We start from the raw sequence: 20,593 nt of genomic DNA, 5'->3' as shown, positions 1-20,593 counted from the left end.
TAGCTTGTTGTGCCAAGCTAGAACAACTGACTCCTATGCTGATTTTGAAACGCAAAACAATGCCAAAAGAAGACATTCCTCGAGGAGTGATTGTCCACATTCATGACAAGGGTTGGATGGATCAGGATGGGATGGAGATCTGGTTTGAGAAAGTTTGGAGCAGGAGACCAGGTGGGCTCTTACGCAAACCTGCCCTATTGGTGCTTGATCAGTTCGGGCACACATAACAAAAAATACAAAGAAGATTGCCGCAGAGCAAAAAACAAAACTTGCCGCCATACCTGGAGGCTTGACATCTCAGCTCCAACCACTTGATGTCAGCATTAACAAACCCTTCAAAGCTGCCATGAGAGACGAATGGAACCAATGGATGAAGTCTTCTGGGGACAATTTGACACCAGCAGGAAGAGTGAAGAAACCAACTAGAGGAGAAGTTTGTACCTGGGTACAAACTTCTCCTCTAGTCTTGATATTATCCCAGGATCTTTTCGATCCTGGCATAATATCAAGATTGAGATCGTTGTCAAGTCATTTAAGAAGTGTGGCATTTCAAATGCCATAGATGGAACTGAGGATGAGGTAATATATGAAGACAGTGATTCGTCATCAGACACAGATGAGGACAAGCTAATGAATGGGAGTTTTGACAGTGATGAGGAGTTGTATGAATTTTATGATGAATAAAACTTGAGTTCAATAACTTTATGTAATACATTTTTTTTTTTTTCAAATTTCGGGCCCCAAAATTAAGGTGTGTCTTATGCATGGGAGCGTCTTATACATGGAGAAATACGGTATATATACTAAAACCAAAGGAGTGCAAGGCAGCCAAAGTAACACACCTCTATTAATTACAATTTATTAGGAAACGTTTCAGAAATTATTACTGTTACAAAATCCATCTTCAGTCTTTGTAACAATTTCCGAAATGTTTCCTATTAATTTGTAACTAATAGAGGTGTGTTACTTTGGCTGCCTTGTGCTCCTTTGGTTACCAGTTCATCAACAGCCACTTTACTTCCATTTCTTCACTATACATACTAAATTCTAAATTACTTGTATTCTGTAGATCTGAATAAAAATTTAAATGTTAATTACATATGAGTTTTAATTATCCTGATTATGCTACTGAATCCTGAATCAATATATAATATTTAAGAAAATTTTATGCGGCCCGCGAAAATCGTACCATTACACAAAATGGCCCTCGACAGAAATGAGTTTGACACACCTGCTCTAACCTTAAGCAGTTTGGGATTTCCCCCACCCCCATTATATTTGGTAGTGTCAATACCCATGTGCTAACAACTTGGTTACTTTTTTTTTTTTTGTAAATGTGTAATTCACGTATATCAAGTATAAAAGCAGTTGAGTATCGTAGTTTATAATTCCTGATATTTAGAGAATAATTTTTTTTTATTATTGAAAAGTAGTATGAAAGAATACCACTTATGTATATTTATGTATTAAATATTTTTCAGTTTTTTATATTTTTGCTTATTAATTGTTAATATTTTAATGTTTTCTTTTAACTGTCCTAAAATATGTTTTATAGTCATCACTTGAAAATGCTGAGGTAGTTCTTATTCCTGCTGGTGTCCCAAGAAAACCAGGAATGACGAGGGATGACCTTTTCAACACAAATGCTTCCATAGTTCAAACACTTACAGATGCCTGTGCTAGAATTTGTCCAAAAGCCATGATTTGTATTATTGCAAATCCTGTAAGTTAATCTGATCTCCTAACTAGTCTAGAAATCCACAAGCAAAATATCATAAGCAAGTTGAATATTTACAAGTTGACCTGCCTCTCTTTACAAGTGAACTAACTTGGATATTTTTTATAATAAAAAATTCACACTAGTTTTTAAATTGTTATTTAATCACTGGAATTAATTTAAATTTATAACATGATATCCATGAAATTTGAATCTGAAGGATTTGAAAATTCTTAGCATGATATTAACTCTTATTAGTGAGTTAATTTTATAAAAATTGAAAAACAATTTATATAAATATATTTAAATATTAATTTTTTTTTCATATTTTAGTAATATATTATTGTATGTATTAGAAATACTCTCAGATTATGCATTTTGTAAATTTAACTACTGTAAATAATTAAAAAAAAAAATTAACATTTATTTTTACAAAAAAAAAAAATTATTAATAATTGAATCGGTGGTTAAATTGAATAAATTTTCCAAGTGTGATTCTGATAAATGGAGACTACTGTATATAATCATTTAATTTGAGTTAAATAGTGTTATTATATGAAAATTTAGACACGAGACTCGTTATATGCTTGGTTTTAAAAAAATATAATTAACTTTATTTTTACACCATGTTTTTTATTTAAGGCTATTTTGGAAATTTTTGAATGTCCTTCCTATCTTCTGGAAGATATATTGTATTAGACAGTCAGTTTGTATTTTTATTTAAACTGACACTTCATCACGAGTATACAGCACTTCTCCAGTTAAAAAAATAATTAATGATGCAAGTCAAATAAAACTTCTGGAGGCATACTAAAACTCGTGCTAACAATTCTAATAAGGTCTTAACCATTGCCTTATCCATACCATAGTAATAATTTGCCCATTAATGCCACATTTGTTTCTCTTTATACAACAATCATATTTGATGTAAAAATTATTCTTTGCATCCATTTCCTTTCTAAGAACCTCAAAGTAGCTAACCAGATTGGTGTGGCATAATCTCCCTTTCACAAAGCCATTTAGTGATTGCCTTGTGACTCCATTCTTATGATGATTTTGTGTTACATCTTTAACTATTGAATAGGAGATACATTTGCACATTTCCAGTTTGTAGAGACTTCTCCTGAATCTAAGGATGCTTTCATTATTATTAAATTTGGTATTAAACTGTAAAGCTGAAATAGACTTCCATTAACCATGTCTTTAAAAACTTGTTTATTAGCAATCTCTACTAGATTAACAGTAGTTATGACAATTATGAGTGGATAAATCACCCCATTCCTTCTAGTGTTAATATACCTAAAATATTCCTCGCTACTTCTCTTTACATTCCTAGCCAAAAACATTTTTTTTTTTGTTATTTGTTATTTGTTTTTTTTTTAGGAGCATTAGCAACTAAGGCCATATTGCTCCAGGAATATGCAGTGGTCATTCCCTGACCTTTCTGCATCCTCTGTATTTGGTGGTGACGGGCTCAAATCCCCGTCTAATCAAGAAGCATGTGCTACGCACTGCTGCTCCTTCCCACCTGGCTATGGAGGTGCCCGCTAAAGACGTATAATTGGTCTTAGCCACACCTGACCCACAAAGCAACTTGTTTGCAGAATGGTTTATACTTGCTGTAGGACTCATGTATCCCCTGATAATGTATTTTTCCATCCATTTTTCTTTCAGTTCATCTGACACTCATTGTGGTCTAAATCTTGAACAATATTTGTTGTTGTGCAAAAAAGAAGTAAAATCTTTAAACCTTAGGTTTCTGATGAATGCCATGCAAATTAATCTAATCTAGCTCAATACCAGTGCTGTCCTGCAACTTTTCCCTTGCCTTAGAAGTTTGCAGTTTGACACGATATTGGGTATGGTTGTTTCAAATTGTCACGATTCAACTTAGAGCAGCATGAAACATCAGCTTGTTGTGTTTGTAACTTGTGTTCTTTTTTAGTCTGTTTGTGGAATGATGAAATGGGTTAAGTTAAATTCTGGAAGAAGTATTGCACCTCTGCCTGTAACCATTCCAACTCAACCTTGTTAATAAAATGGCTTCAGCTACCGGCATCATTGATAGAATTCAGACCCAGACCTCTCCAAACTATTTTCATGGACAAACATAATTCAATGATTGAATTTCCTAGTGATATTTATGTCCTGGTTGTATAGTTGTTATGGTTTGAGTTACAATGAAGTAAAGAAATTAAAAAAATTACTTGTCTTACCCCAATACTTGAGTGGAAGAAATATATTACCCTAATGACATCAGTTGTCACCCTCTTCTTGAAATAAGACTATTAAATAAAAGTCGAAGAAGACCAACAACCATCTGCATGGAAATGGTCAAGCAAAACAGGAGGTTCTCTGAAAAGGACTGCATCATTAAACCTGTATCAGATTCAAGAAACTTATCAATGTAACCATTCCTAATTTAATTGAATTGGATTCCCAGTCAACACAAGCTTGAAATGCTTGTGTTGACTAGGAATCCATTTTAAATTTAGCATCAGTTGTTGAGTGACTGTAATTAAACATAAAATAAAAAAAAGTCATTAAGTTAAACATGCTATTCAGATAACCTTTTGATTGTATCAACGAGCCAAAACAAAATGAACAAGTTAGTTCCAAGCATCATTTTATTTTTTTAGTAGATCGTTGAAGTGGATGGGGTGGCATCATTTTTGTTGCATCTCATATTGCGATTGCCTTACCAGTTGCCATGATATTGCACTACCTCTAATAAGCAAAGCTTTGCCGGTAGAGAGGACTAATGTTACTTAATCTCGGCAGATACCACTACCCAGTCTATGGCTTTCTCCTAAACCCTCTTTTTTTTTAGTCTTTACTGTCATACACTGTCTGACAATCTCTTATATTAATCCTAGGGGCTCACAGCTAGTGAGTATGGGCTTGGCCCTTCTACTTCTCTCTCTCTCTCTCAGGGTGACTCGGAAAATTTTTTTTTTTAGCTGGTGCAGCATAAACCTCAGGCTTCCTTGCACTATATGGCTAGTAGTAATAATAATATTGTGGAGTTATACTTCATAACTGGGTTGTCACTTGTATCACAGGGGTACCTACTCGCCCACCAATGTGAAGCCAACAAGCTTTGAAATGGTGCAGTCTGGGTTGTGGTATCTGCCAAGAATAAGTAACATTAATCTTCTCTACTGGCGAAGTGTTGCATATTTGAGGTAGTTGGTGCCTCCGTATCCAGGTGGGCAGGAGCAGCAGTGCGTAGCACACGCCCTTGATTAGACTGGGGTTCGAGCCAGTGACCACCAAATATGGAGGATGTGGAAAGGTCAGGGAATGACCACAGCATATCCCCGGAACAATATGGCCTTAGTTGCTAATGCTCCTAAAAACCAAATAACAAGCAAACATTTGAGGTAGTGCAATATATCACAGCAATTTGTTGTGAAGGCATTCACAATATGAGATGTAACAAAAATGATGCCATTTCACTTACTTTGGTGATTTGCTACAAACTAAAATGATGCTTGGCACTAACTTGTTTGTCTAGTAAATTTCAGCCCTAAACCCCTTTTTTAGTCAAAACATAACTAAAAGAGATAGTGGCTTCTGGCTAAAATATTTGTTAACAATTTGTTGTGACATTAATCATTATAAACAGTTTTGGTTTCTGAGGAAATCATTGAAATATTCAGGAAACACTTTAAACCTCTGACTACTGTCTCTTCTATACTTTTGTGCAAATAATAAGTTCACGTGCATTAGGCTTCCTTTTCTGTGCTATTGTGCTTACAAGTTTCTAATATTGTGATTTTGGAATTGGCAGTCTTTACAAAAATCTTCATAGTGGTTGTATTGGTGATGAATGCACTTTAACAATTTGCTTCTTGTTTTTTTACCCCTCTTCTCTCTCCTGCTGAAATGGTGCACTACATGGTCTTAGCTCTCGCTTTTTGAGGCTTAAACTGTAAAAAATTATCCATTTCTTTAATAAAATTGAAATACAGGTGTTCGTCCAAAAGTAGAATAGCCTTTATTTTGAGAACACTCTTTGATTGTTGAGGTATTTATACTGAAAAAATTATCACTAATAATTATGATCATAATTAATGGGAACAGTAATATTTCTGTTATCATTTGACTAAATCTAGTTAGAAAAACTTGTGACCATTCAAAACAAGCTAAAATTTCTTATGAAATTTCTCTTCGTTCTGACTATTTTACTGGACTCAAAACCCATTTTTAAACTTCTATCATATTGCATTTACTATAACAGCATTTGTTTTATTGCTTTTCACTTTGACATGCAGCACTAAGAATGGTAGTGGCAATTAATTGCAACAGTATTTCCACTTGTGTGAAATGTAAAACAAAGGTGCATGGTTTCTCTAGTCAAATCAGGCAAAGCAAACTTATTCTTTGATGGTGAAGCAATTTGCAAGATTATCTGCATTTTGAATTAATTCCAACTATATTTATATAACTTAAGCAGTTAATTAAGCACAGAAATAATTACAAAATATTAAACAGGTTATTGAAGGGTTTTATAACAGTGACCAAGGGACATTTTAGTTTGTGATATCAGTCCTTTGAATATATGCAACAAAACGTGCTGTTAAAAGAATCAAGTCTAATTTTACAAAACAGATAAAGGGGTATCTGTAGTCATTACATCAGTGAGGGTAACACTGTTTCTTGCAGTGACTCAGTTCACAAGTAACAGACTATCTCCTATGTTCTCTTCTGGTTTTGCATCATGATACCTGCTGTTGAGAAATTTTCTAGGTATGTGCTGATTGTGATCCTCTGTCACACTGGCGCCTCCGTAGCCAGGTGGGCAGGAGCAGCAGTGCGTAACACACGCTTCTTAATTAGACCAGGGTTAGAGCCCGTCACCACCAAATACAGATGATGCGGAAAGGTCAGGGAATGACCACCGCATATCCCGGAGAAATATGGCCTAAGCTGCTAATGCTCCTAAAAACCAAAAAACAACAACTGTCACACTGTTATTAGCATTAGTAGAGGCATTTGATGCAAGAAAGCAAGCTTATGCAGCATCAGCCAAAAAAAAAAAAACGACTTCCACGACAAGGGATGGAAGTCTGTTCCACCAACCAACCACCCGCTGGCTAAAGGCAAATTTCCACACGTTTATCCTGCATCTGTCTTTCCTCAATTTGAATTTATGCCCTCTCAGGTGATTATTCTGAGCGAGAGGAAGAATCCCATCAGCATTGAGCATGCTCAAACCATTCAAGGCTTTATACACCTCTATCAGATCACCTCGCTGGTGCCTAGTCTCCAGACGCTGTAATTTGAAAAACTTAAGCCTTTCTTCGTAAGAGCACCCCTTTGTTCCATTCACTAATCTTGTTGCCCTTCTCTGTACTCATTCCAGCAGCTCTGTATCCTTCTTGAAATGAGGCCTCCAGACCTGTATACAGTACTCTAGGTGTGGCCTGACCATTGCCTTATACAAGGGAATAATCACCTCCTTATCCCTGCTAGAAAAATTCCTATATATCATTGACAATACACCACGAGCTACTCTTGCACCCGTCTGCACTGCTCAGAGAACTTCATATCTGCCTGCACAACCACCCCCACGTCCCTTTGATTCTCTACCACTGTCAGTGTAGTACCACAGAGTTGATACGTTGTGCTGGGGTTGCTGTTTCACATGTGTAGTACTTTACATTTGTCAATGTTAAACTTCATTTGCCACCTCTCAGCCCATCTGCTCAACCTTTCCAGATCCTGTTGCAGCAGCATAGTGTCAGTAGTGTCCTTGACAACCCTGCCTACCTTTGTATCATCTGCAAACTTCGACATTAAGCTTGATATACCATCATCAATATCATTTATAAATACAGAAAACAATAATGGACCCAACACTGAGCCCTGAGGGACTCCACTAATAACATTAGTCCACAACGAGCAGTGTCCATTGATTACCACTCTGTCTTCTCCCCCCTCAGCCACCCCTTTATCTACAGCAGCAATTTGCCTTCAATGTAACACTGCTCCAATTTGTGCAGCAGTCTTCCATGTGCAACAGTATCAAAAGCCTTTCTAAGATCCAAGTATATAATATCAGAGTTATTCCCTGCATCCAGTTCCTTTGTGACTGCATCATAGTATCCAATCAAATTGGTCAGGCAAGACTTCCCCTTAACAAAATCATGCTGTGTCCCAGCTATAACTGAAGTCTTGTCTAAATGATCCTGCAGTGCTTCTTTAACTAGTGCCTCCATTAATTTTCCTGGAACAGAAGTTAAACTCACAGGTCTATAATTACTTGTGTCAGCCTTTGTGAATTGGGGTCACATTTGCACATCTCCAGTCTGTGGGTACCTCCCCTGAGTCCAAGGAAGCTCTCATAATTATGGCTAAGGGTTTGCTTACTTCCTCTGCTGCCTCCTTTAATATAACTGGATAGATCCCATCCACCCCGGGTGCCTTTCTTGTGTTTATCTTCAACAATTTCTCCTCCACTTTACTCTCAGTTATTACAAGATTCTCTAGCTTACTGCTAGAGTTGAATACACCTCTGGCTTTCCCCTCGCTAAATAACTCCTCACGTGTGAATGTCGATGCAAAATATTCATTTAGTTTGTCAGCTACCTGAGCAGGATCATCAACAGTTGACCCATCGATATCAAGTGGACCAATCTGATTCATCCCCTTCCTTCTAGAGTTTACATAAGTAAAGAACTCTTTGCTGTTTTTCTTTGCATCCCTTGCCAAAGATTTCTCTTAATCTGCCTTCGCCTGCCTAACCTCCTTTGTAACTTGGTTACATATCAACTTGTATCTATCATAGGTTTCTGTGTCATGTGTTAATTTGTATGTATCCCATGCATGTTTCTTCTCTGCCATATGCCTCATTAGTTCATCTGACATCCATTTAGGCCTAAACCTTGAACAATATTTCTTAGTTGGTATGTAAAGCCTAGTAGCTTCCAAGATAAGTTCTTTGAATGCTTCCCATTTTGCATTTGCTGTTGGTAACATCATCAGTTGGTCCCACTGTATAGAATTTAAATACTGTCTCAGTCCATCGTAGTCCCCTTTACAAAAGCAATAACCCTTCCCTTTACCCCTAATGGTAGTTACCTCTTTGAGTAAATCCCACTTCAGCACACTGTGATCGCTGCCACCTAGTGGTTCATTTATCTGCAGATTCTTAATGCATGAAGAATCACTGCTGATAATCAAATCAAGAGTATTCCTCCCTCTAGTTGCCTCCTGAACATGCTGATGTAGAAAACAATCATCCAGTAAATCGACAAAAGCCTTGCTAGTGTGTGAGTGACCAGCCCCCAAATTCCAGTCAATATCTGGGAAATTAAAATCTCCCATTATAAGACTCTCTGATTTACTGGCCCACTCTATTTCCCTGTACAGTTTCTTATTATACTTATCAGAGTCATTAGGCCTATAGCACACTCCTACTCTCAATTTTGATCTCCCAATGTTTGTCACACCAAACTGACTTGACACTGCACTGTCCAGCGATGTCCACTGGCTTCACTTCCTTGGATTTTATGTATTTCTTAACTAATAGCATAACCCCTCCTCCCTTCCTATCCAGTCTATCCTTTCTGTAGACATTGTATTCCCCAAATTCCAGTTCCGCATTCCTTATATCTGTGTGACACCACGTCTCTGATATCCCAGCAATATCCGCCTTTGATGCTTTGAGCAATACCTCAAATTCATCAAATTTATTTACCAAACCCCTAGCATTGGTGTACACGCAAGTATACATGTACCTGTTCTTTTTCTTAGCTACCCTAACACAACCCATGTGTTTACTTGTACCGCAATGACTCCCAGCAGTCTCTGAAATATCCTGCATCTTGTTTTTCAGGCTTCTGCTGATTCCAATAGAAGCAGTGCAAGAATCTCTTTCACCTCTGCCAGTGGCTACTGTTAATTAAAATAATAAAAACTATTGAAATAGTTTTATGAACTGTAGGTTTTCAGTAGAGGATAGGCTGAAAATTCTAAAAGTGTATGTAATTTGCTTGAGCAGAATTAAATTATTTTCACTTCAATTTTAATTTTTTCACTTTCACTTCAATTATTTTACTAGAATTAATAGATGAATTTCAGGTAGCTTTATGATTATTCTTGACCAGGGTTTCCCAACCTTTTTTGACTTGCAAACCCCCTTTCAACATAATTTTATCGCAAAACCCCCATTCAACATAATATTTTTATAGCAAACCCCTAAGCCAATATTTTATGAAATTGTATAATAGTGCAGTACTGAATTTTTATTATAAAATATTTCTAGTACTACGTATTTATAAGCGATATTACGTACTAATATAAAATTATTATAAAGTACCTGTACAAAATGGTCTTTGAAAATGAAAAAAAATAGCGTGGAAAACATATTTAACATCATATACTGTAAGACCATAAACTAATTATAAGAAATTATAGATATGGTTTCTTTCATTGGCAATGCTTTGCTTTATATTTAATTTTATTTTACTCTATTCTATCTTTGTTTATTATTAGTTATAATTTTTATAACCCTTTTACCACAAGCTACCTCACTGCTTTGTATGGTCAGAAGGTCCAACTTATGAGTAATAAATGTCATTTACTATTATTTTTTTGAGAAAATGTGTATATCAATAGCTTATGAGTAATTACGAGGACACCAATAATGATCAACAAAACATCTATTATTAACACACAAAATTTTGCACATTTTTACAAATGAACAAGCATTTCATTTCATTCAAAAAATTAACAAGGTTTCAAATGAAATACAGTTATTTAATACTAAAATTGTCCAATCATCACATCTTACGGAATGTATGTAATAAAATCCTTAAACATAATATTAATATGTAGTTATAAATCATAAATTTAATGTTATTGTTGGGTTTGTTTTTTTGCTGAACAAAGAGTAGCAATATTTGGTTCAACAGAAGACAGACAGAGCCTCAAATCTGGTTCTGCATCAAGTTTGTTCCAGTATTGAGACTTCAATGAGGTATAAATTGCAAAAGCTCTCTCACACGTATTCGTAGTTGAAAATGGCAGCAGGATTTTCACAGATTTTTTGCTAAGTGATGGATATTCTGTTTGTAATCCAAGCCAAAAAGTTAAGATTTTCAGCCTTGAATAAGTTTTGAAGTTCAAATGCTGTTGATATATCAAAAAGATTTTCTTTTTCTGTCACTTTTAGGTCAGCTATTGCCACAAAAGATTCATCAAATGGATTACAAATCCAGTTCAGATTTTTTGATATTTGTGGAAAATGCTCTCTAAAAGTGACCTGTAGGAAGTTGAGATGCTCTTTAATATTTTTCTTAACAACTTTGTTCCAAGTCTGTTCATTTTTAGTTAAAAAATTGTGTAAAGTGCTAAAGCACTCGGTACCGTTATCAATAAAGTCTTCCCAAAATTTTAATTTTTTTTATCATGCTTTCCACTCAGTCTTGATCAGTGAAAACCATTGTATTTGAGCCTTGTAATGATAAATTGAGTTAATTTATCTTCGAAAAAATGTGACAAATAAGCTAATTTTGTGACAAATAAGCTAATTGCAAAGCATAAAATGTACTTTTGTTTTACCCTTTCTATAATAATGGATTCAACATCTTCAGACATGCATTCTGCAAGACACTGTGTTATTGGAACAGGTTATCATATCCAATTTTCTTCACCAAATTGTCACCAAACATACACCTGACAATAGCTTTTGCACATGGGAAAATCAAATTTTCCACAGTATGGACTTGCCCAGCTTTTGCTATTTCATAGCTTACTAAGTACGATACCTCAAGTGCTTGATTTTAGAGTGATATATGTGAATCAATATTAGATGTTTTGATTTCTTGCAATTTCCGCTTAAAAAAATCAACTGGCTTTTCTGCACAATTTTCGTGTTTCTAAATGACGAGACAAGAGGGAAGATTTCTAACTACTATTGGCGAGCGCTTCGCAAATGACACATTGCGGGCTTGGATAGCCCTCATCTCCAAGAAATGAAAAACCAAATATAATATAATCTTCACTATATTTCCTCTTTTTACTGTTCCTTTTCATATGGGTTTTTTGAAGGTCATCTAGGGACAAATTTTAGGGATGATTTTGATTTTCATGCTTCTCATTAATTTGTCTTTCAACATTGTTCTTCATGCCTCCAGTCCTCAACCAACGGTTCATAATGGTATTTTTAAGTTTAAAAATACTATGGCTATGAATAAACAATGTAATAGTGCACAACATTCAAATCCAACACAGTATGGAAGGGTGCAGTGACTAGCAATGTTTACTGGAGTTTGCCTGACATGTGACTGAACAGTGCGATACATATTGTTACATTCGCACTCAATCTCCCCCCACTGGCCATCTAATAGAAACCTTTGAAATTAAAGATTCTATATCCACGTTGAAATCATTGCCTAGCATCAACAAGCAGCAAGCTTAAATTAAACAGTGGTGGGATTAACACAACCAGCACTAACCAATTCCGATATATGTTTTTATGGATGCGATTGTCTACTTGTGACAGTGGGGGTGGGGTTAGGGAGGTGAATCACTTTTCCCGTTAGTGGGTTAATTATGGATGATAATCAGTGTTTTTTTTTTTTTTTTTTTTTTTTTGATTTTTTTTTTTACACGTTTAGCTTAGTAATAGAAATCATGCAGTGTATGATTTCTACTATTAAATTAAATGCAGTATGTAGTTTTCAAAATAATTAAGTTTCATTTAACGTTAACTGCAGATGGAAAACCTAGATTAATTGGGAGATAGGAAATTGATGGGTGTTAGTAATTACTGTCTTTTTAGGCCATGCTTGAAAATATAATGCATATTTTATGCACTGTGCAAGTTGAAATTTGTTCTAGAATGCAAAACAGTAATAAGCTTTTTAAAAAAGGGCATTTATTGACAAAATCAATGACAGTAAAACACAGTGATAGTTTTATTAACAGAGTAAGTATAAATCTTTAAACTGAAGTAATGAAAAGTTAATTTTATATATTCCAAAACTTTATTTCTTCGTTGTCATACTGGTATTGCTCTTTTTTTTTCTTCTTTTTTTCTTTTTTTTTTTCTTTTTTTTTTCTTTTTTTTTTCCTTTTTTTTCCTTTTTTTTTTTTTTTTCCTGTTTTTTCCTTTTTTTTTCTCCTTTTTTTTTCTTTTTTTTTTTTTTTTTCTTCAAGTTTTGAAAACACTAAGGAACTGACTGGGTATACCCAATACCCATACATTATAGTAGACAAAATTTTGAATATCATAATTTATGTAACAAATTGAAAGGTTGTGAAGGGCAGTTTTTAAATATATCAGACCGAATCGAGAAACATTGTTTCAAATTTGATTAATAAAATGCAGACTGACTACTTCTACTTATTTATTAGCACTTTACAGATAAATATAAGAAAAAAAGAACCGTTGTTACTTTAAGATAATAAAAAAAAATAAAATAAAATAGGTATTATGTAGTATTTTTTCTTGGCAGCATTTCTCCATGGTATTCCTGTTTGAACAGTTTGACACTTTTGCCCCAAATTGTGCTTTTTACATAAATCCATAAATGTTTGAAATTAAAATTTCAGTATCCATAATTAAAACTTCTGTATTCCAAGTTTTCTTTACGTCACCAAGAATTCTTGCTTTCTGCAGCAACAGCAGTTCCAATAACTGCCTAAAGACCAGAGGTGAGAGCAATGCATACACAGTTGAGTGATATCTGTATTTTCCATGGGAATCAGCAAGCTTAATTTGTTAAAGTAAGCTGGGGATTAACACAAAAAGCATTAATGTACTCACTCCCATTAACTTACATGGACACCTGTCACGCATGCTCGTCGTGTAAGGGCACCTAACCCAAACCACAACAAAATATTAATTTTGAACCAAACTGCATAAATTAATATTAAGCTATTTTGTAGTTTACAAAAATTTACCTATGTAAATCTAAGCAGATGCCATTACAGGATTTTTAGTGCGAACCCCCTGGGGTTTGCAAACTACCAGTTGGGAACCGCTGTTCTAGACCTTACTGTGTGTACTGTATTCTGTCCTATATCCTACCTTGTATTCTAGACCTTACTATATATGTCCATATATCTCACATTTGAAATAGTTATGCTTGATGAGTTGTCTTGAATTTTTAGGTAAATTCAACAGTACCCATAGCTTCAGAAGTGTTCAAGAAAAGAGGTGTTTATGATCCAAACAGAATCTTTGGGGTCACAACATTAGATATTGTCAGAGCTAACACTTTTGTTGCTGAAGCAAAGGTAAGCTGGTGCTTTGCAAAATCCCTTGCCCATATAGCAAACTAAGGTGTAATTATTTTTAAAGTTAACATGTCCATTTTAAGTATTGGATCATTAAACATATATGACCAGATCATCTAATGAACTTTAGTCTTTTAAGGATTTTTAGTCTTTTAAAGACTAATGAATTTTAGTCTTTTAAGAGATGCCATCTTTTTCAGGATGGCATCTCTGATGCCATCCTGGAATGTGCCAAGCCCCTATGTCCACCTGCCCGATGTCGAACGCAACCATGGATATCAGATGAGTGCCTCGACCTCGTGGACAAACGGAAGCAGGCAAAGTTGGTCGACTTTGAACGGTACCGGCAGCTAAACTGAGAAGTCCGACAGAGGATGACAGCGGAAAGAGAAGCATACTGGAACCAAGTGGCAGACGATCTTGAAGTGGCGGCATCCAAGAAAGAGTACCGCACCCTCAGATGTCTGAGTGGAAAGACCAAATTGACTAGTGACAACATCAAGAATGCTGATGGGACCTTCGTGCGATCACCGTCCGAACGCCTGCAACAGTGGAGTGAATTCTTCAAAGCATTGTATAATCACGACCCACCTCAGGGACCGCCAGAAGCCGCACTATCGATTGATCCCCCTGAAGTCTCCATTAGCTACAGTAGAAGAAGTGAAAGCAGCCATACAATCCCTAAAGAATGGCAGGGCACCAGGAGTGGACCAAGTCACCACAGAAGCGATCAAAGCTGGGGGAGATGTACTGCTTCGCCGACTACACTCACTCCTCAAAACCATCTGGTGCACTGAACAAATTCCGCTAACATGGAGGAAAGCCATTATCGTACCGATCCACAAGAAAGGTGATAACCGGGATTGCAAGAACTACCGTGGCATCAGCCTCCTTTCCATCATCGGAAAGGTCTTTATGAAGATCATCCAGTCAAGGCTGCAAAAACATCGTGAGCAAACCAGTCGAGAACAGGTGGGATTTAGACCCGGGCGAGGATGCTGTGATCAAATCTTTGCCATCCGTCACCTGATGGAGGAGAGGATCCGGTGTGGACAGCGAACCGTCATTGTTTTCATTGACTTTAAGTCTGCTTTAGACTGTGTCCATCGGCCTGCCTTATGGAAACTTCTAGAAGTCGAACATGTACCTCGAAAAGTCATCACACTCCTCCAAACTGCATACAACGGTTTAACCAGCCAGGTGCACATCCAGAACGATTTACTGAGGAATTTACCATCCAAACTGGAGTCCGCCAAGGGGATGTAGCCTCCCCGTTGCTTTTCAACATAGTGGTCGACGCCATTATGAGGCAAGCATTCAGAAACAGACGGGGCATACAATATGACAAGGATCACTATGTGACTGACCTGATGTTTGCCAATGATAGTGCTATCTTTGCTGGTAACGACTCTGAAGCCACGGACATCCTCTACGACATTGCCCGCATTGCCCATCCATACAGTTTGAAGATCAATGCTGATAAGACAAAGGCCCTGACAACAGATGGGTCGCAAGCCACCATCTATCTCGAAGGTGTCCAGATCGAGCAAGTGCAGGACTTTAAATACCTTGGGTCGCTGGTCCAGGAGAAGAAAGTTGCATCCACCATGGAAATCCACAGCAGAATTGGACAGGCGGCCACTGCGTTCGCCTCGCTCAAATGGTGTCTGTGGAAGAGGACCAACATTTCCTCAAAGACTAAAATCCGACTCTTCCGGACTTTGATCCTGCCCATTCTCCTTTATGGATCAGAAATGGATTTGTCTCAAGCTAGATTTAAACAAACTTGAGGTATTCCAAATGCGATGCCTGCGGCAGATTTTGGGCATCTCACTTCGTGACCGCATCACTAATGATACCATCCGCGCCAGATGCCAACAGCAACCAACCATTGCCGACCAAATCCAGAAGCGAAGGCTTAGATGGTTTGGCCACGTATGTAGAATGGGCACGAACAGAATACCATCTACACTCCTTTGGAGACAACGACCCACCCAATGGAGCATCCAACGGACTGCGCCTAGGAAAATGTGGGCCAAGCAAGTGGAAAATGACTTGAAGAGCCGACGTCTCGACCTTAACCAGGCCAGGACTGACGCCATGGATCATAAAGTATGGAAGAACATTACAGAGCAAGTCCGAAACCCTGCGGCACCTACAGCAGCATACTGGTTGCGTGTCCAACCGCCTCCCCCAGCTGCCAGCTAAGGACCAAGAAGAAGAAGAAGTCTTTTAGTATCAGTATTGTCAAACTTATGTAGCACCAACTAAAAAAAAATATATATATATATATATATATATATATATATATAATAGGAGCAATTAATAAATATCTTAAGCAATATAGTCCAGATCTATACTAATACTATCCTTTAACCTTTCTTCCGTTCTCCTTATGTTAGCTATTGCTTCTTTTGTACGTATGTATATTTAAAAAAAAAAAACATTTTTTTTTATGGATGGATATTGGTTCTCTTTATCTTTTTCGCTCCATGCTATATAATTGCATTTTCATGTTTTCTTTATATATTTGTTAGCTATCGGTCAGGCTAATTGTCATCTTGCCTGTGAACAACTAAATTATACACCTAACGATTAGACTTTAATATTACCTTTTTTGGGCTACGTTAATACAGGCAGATGACAACAGAAACTGATAGCTCTGTTGATTATTGGAGGAATATATTGAGAGGGTTAGCCCTTGATAACGTCCCTTTCAATGTATCTTACTATCCATAATTAACATTGTGTTATATTATTATTACCTTATTTTACTTATGATTTTTCTTTACTAGGTTTGGCCTATGGGGGCTGGTATCAATTATTATAGCGTTTTGGTGCCTTGATATACGGGTATATATATTTTTTAATGGGCAGCCAGCCGGTATACATATTTCTTTATATTATATTTATAATACTGATGTAGTTCTTTTAACCCCTTTTTTGGTGATATTTCACGTTTTTCGGAACTGGTACCTTCAAGGGGGGTACCGCTAAATTATATTATAATTGGCATTATCTTAAATTTGACATTGGATTTAAAGTACTAAATTATATAGGGGACAATCGGCTACGGTTTGTCTTATCACCTTTACTTTCCGTTTCCTGTTTGGTTTATTTTATTTTACGTTACTTTTATGTTAATTTTTCGCTCTACATTTTTTGCCATACTACTGGCTTATGTTTTTATTTTGTTTTATTTGGAATTATCGGATATATCTGGGCTTCATGTGGAGGATGTGCATTTTGCTGCCTCTAATGACAGCTTAATATTTATTAATATTTATTTATTTTCTTATTTTATGTTAAACTTTAAGCCATTATTTATATATATATATATATCTGATATTAAATATAAATCAAAATTAATGCCAGTAGCATGGCAAAACTGTTGAGCGAAAAATAATAAATTAAGCATAATTAATGAACAGGGAGGGAGAAGTAAAGGTAAGACTAAAAATTGTAGCAGAAAATCTCCAAATAAATTTAGAAAATCCAATTGAAATAATAAATCGATTTTAAAATTTAGAGCCAATTACATAAGAATTTATGTAATTGGCTTTTCAGGTGCCAGTTCCGAATTGCGTGAAATATCACAAATAGAGACTAAACTACAATAAAATAAAACCAAAATAACAAAAATAGACTGACCATTATGCCCCATATCAACAGAGGACCACAAGGCCAATAATGGTCAGGGAATCGCTGCATTTCAATTGCTAGACTAATCGTCGTAATGGCGAACCAATCGAAGGATCAGACGCCACCCGATTTTAACTACTTCATTATGTTAATATATATATAATAAAAATATTTTTATCAGTCAAATTAAAAAAAAAAAATAAAGTACCTGATGTCCCCCCCCCCACTTTAATTATTTTATTTTCTTTCCAATACTTTTTTAAATGTACTCAGCTAAATGTGTACAAAAGAGGAAGAAGCACATGCAGCCATTGTGTTTGTTATGCTTTTTTTTTTATTCAGGTAAATTTGGGGTATGTTTATTTCAGAAGTACACACATGATGTTTTTAGACTAAATTGAGTATAGGGGACAACCTTCCCATTGAGGTGAAAGCAGTTTATTACACAGTTTAAATTTGGAAATCATAAATTATAAATGGTAACACTTAGTCAAATTTTAACATCAAATTCAAAAATTTCAGCTCAAATTTGACAGATGACAAATAGCCTAAACCCAGTGGCACGTTATCCTATAGGCAAAAAGGACATCTGCCTAGGGGCCCCGATCAGAGGGGGATCCAAAATCACTGTTTCAAAAACTCATTGCTATTTTTAAGTGATTTTTATTGGAAACTGAACTTTCTACCTGCCAAGTCCAATGAAATTTACTGAAGAATAATTTGAAAATTACATTTTTTTTTTTTTTAAATGGTTTTATCCGATTTTGATGAAATTTTATATTTAGTTCTTATATCATATAATTTATTTTTTTTCACAATAAAATGAGATTGAAGGTATAGATGGGCCCCATGACGGTATAGATGGGGTCCCAAAATTCAAATTTACCTTGGGCCCCAGGAAGGTTATAAAGTGCCACAGCCTAAATCTAAAAATGGTTTTTAAGTACTTGCTTCACAGAGTGCATACAATGCGCATACTTGTGAAAGCATTAATATGTCAGCCTTTCATTTTGCCACCTTGCAGTGCCTAACCAGCATGAATAGCATGGAACTCTGTAGTTTCATCATAAATTTGCTTTCCTCTTATTATATATAGTATGCAACGATGCATACTATATAACTAGTTGTTTAAAATGTTTCTTGCGATTATTATCTTTTTTATTGTTTGCAAGTCCTTGCCTATTCATAATCTTGTACCTATGCACATATGTATTAACAATGGACGTTTCATGTTATTTGGATTAATTTAATTAACGTGCATTCTGGTATTGTCATTGATATGTTTCTTTATATCGTGCTGTGTAATAGTCAGATTATTATTAAATAAAGAGAGAGTTGCATGTATTGGCAAAAGAAGTAGAACTTAATTGTATATTTGTGTGCAGTCTTGCACTGCATAGTTTAGCAGGATCATTTCTAGGGTTACGTAGACCTGCTTGTTAATTTAGAAATGTGCCCTTTATTGTCAAAGTTTATTTAAGAAAATAAATTTCTCTGTCTGCATGGAATCATTTAGTCCCTGTTCATTTGGATGGCCTTGATTAATAATTCTAGCAATTGCTAATGGCTTACCATTTTATTTACATTCATTTTTGAACTGGGTTTTAAGCTGACATGGTTTTAATAGAAAATATGAAGAAATAATCATCCTAATTGAGAACTTTTCCCTGTACTTGCAAATTTTCCTTCACATATTACTTGTTCTCAAACTTGATTAATAAATAGGAAATTGTAGTACCATGGCATTCTATTTTTGAGATAATTTACCTTTGGGAATAAAGACATTTTTTTATTTTTGTGTATTATTTTAATTTTGTGTATTTATTGCTAGCAGAAAACAATGAGAAAACAGTTTGGCAACACAACTAAAGTTTATAAGCCTGTGTCACTATTTAGGCATGCACATGGAAGTGGCATCCTTGTAAGAGCTGTAAAAGCCTCTGGATTTTGCAATTGTTACATGTGGTGTGGAAAAAAAAAAAAAAGTTATAAAGTATGTTTTGCATTATACTGTGTATAACAATTTTTTTGGTTATTTTAGTGGTGGTTTTACTTTTTTTACTTGTAAATATGGTGAATCTAACTAGTTTGTTTCTTTGGTTTAAATTCAATTTATTATGCAGGGAAAAAAAAAAGTTTTGTATTCCATATCTAATTATGTAATGTATCCCTGGCAGGGTCTTGATCCAACAGTAATTAATATACCTGTAATTGGAGGTCATTCAGGAGTTACTATAGTTCCTCTGATCTCTCAAGCTACACCTCCAGTCTCCTTTCCCCAAGAACAGCTAAATGCCCTTACAAAGAGAATCCAAGAAGGAGGTACTGAGGTTGTTCAAGCCAAGGCTGGAGCAGTATGTCTTAATTATCTTTTTTAATAAGTAAAGCTGTTAATTAGTTTAACAATTAATAACTTGGTAGTGCTGGCATTACCAGTTTGTAACAACAGTGGCATGGGATCTGACACCCAAATTTTATTCGTTTGGGGGGGGGATTTAAATTCTGTTTGAGCTATGTCAGTGCTTGGTCTTTCATTAATGATTTACAATTGTTATTAAATGTAATTTTTTATTTTTAATGGCAAATTTTAAAGTCTTAAAAGTGGTCTTTTTACACCCTATATTCAGTGAAATGAAACATAATTCTGCTGGAAAAAAAAAAAGAAAAACATAAACATTATAAATGTGCACAAAATTCTACTTGGAGTATATACATTGCTATCTCCTTTTTATATATAATTAATGATCTGATTATCCAATATGAAATTTGGGATCAGTCTATTTTATAAGGCAAAGCATTTTACAAACTTAAACTGGGAATAATAATTAGTATTAGTAGTGGAAAATGATGCAAGAAAGCAAGCTTATAAAGCATCAGCCAAAAAAAAAAAAAAAAAAAACCTTCCCACATCACTTGTACATCTCCAATAAATTGTCTAGTTTTGACTTGAATATATTCAAACCTCTACAACAACGAATTAAT

The 20,593-nt window shown here is 35.4% G+C and overlaps 1 protein-coding gene across 1 annotated transcript in view; it reads left to right on the top strand.

Moving 5' to 3' along the window:
* Mdh2 (malate dehydrogenase 2) overlaps positions 1–20,593 on the top strand; it is a 101,845-nt gene that overhangs the window by 36,023 nt on the left and 45,229 nt on the right. The window contains exons 3-5 of the mRNA XM_090387969.1: positions 1,556–1,723; positions 13,844–13,969; positions 19,789–19,965. Coding sequence (XP_090244095.1) covers positions 1,556–1,723; positions 13,844–13,969; positions 19,789–19,965 — 471 coding nt within the window. The remainder of the gene's footprint in view (positions 1–1,555; positions 1,724–13,843; positions 13,970–19,788; positions 19,966–20,593) is intronic.

The sequence above is a fragment of the Mastigoproctus giganteus genome, chromosome 2 (assembly GCF_048544385.1).
Source record: "Mastigoproctus giganteus isolate SK-2022 chromosome 2, ASM4854438v1, whole genome shotgun sequence".
In the NCBI taxonomy this organism is placed as follows: domain Eukaryota; kingdom Metazoa; phylum Arthropoda; class Arachnida; order Uropygi; family Thelyphonidae; genus Mastigoproctus; species Mastigoproctus giganteus.
This window is presented reverse-complemented; position numbering and strand designations above follow the sequence as displayed.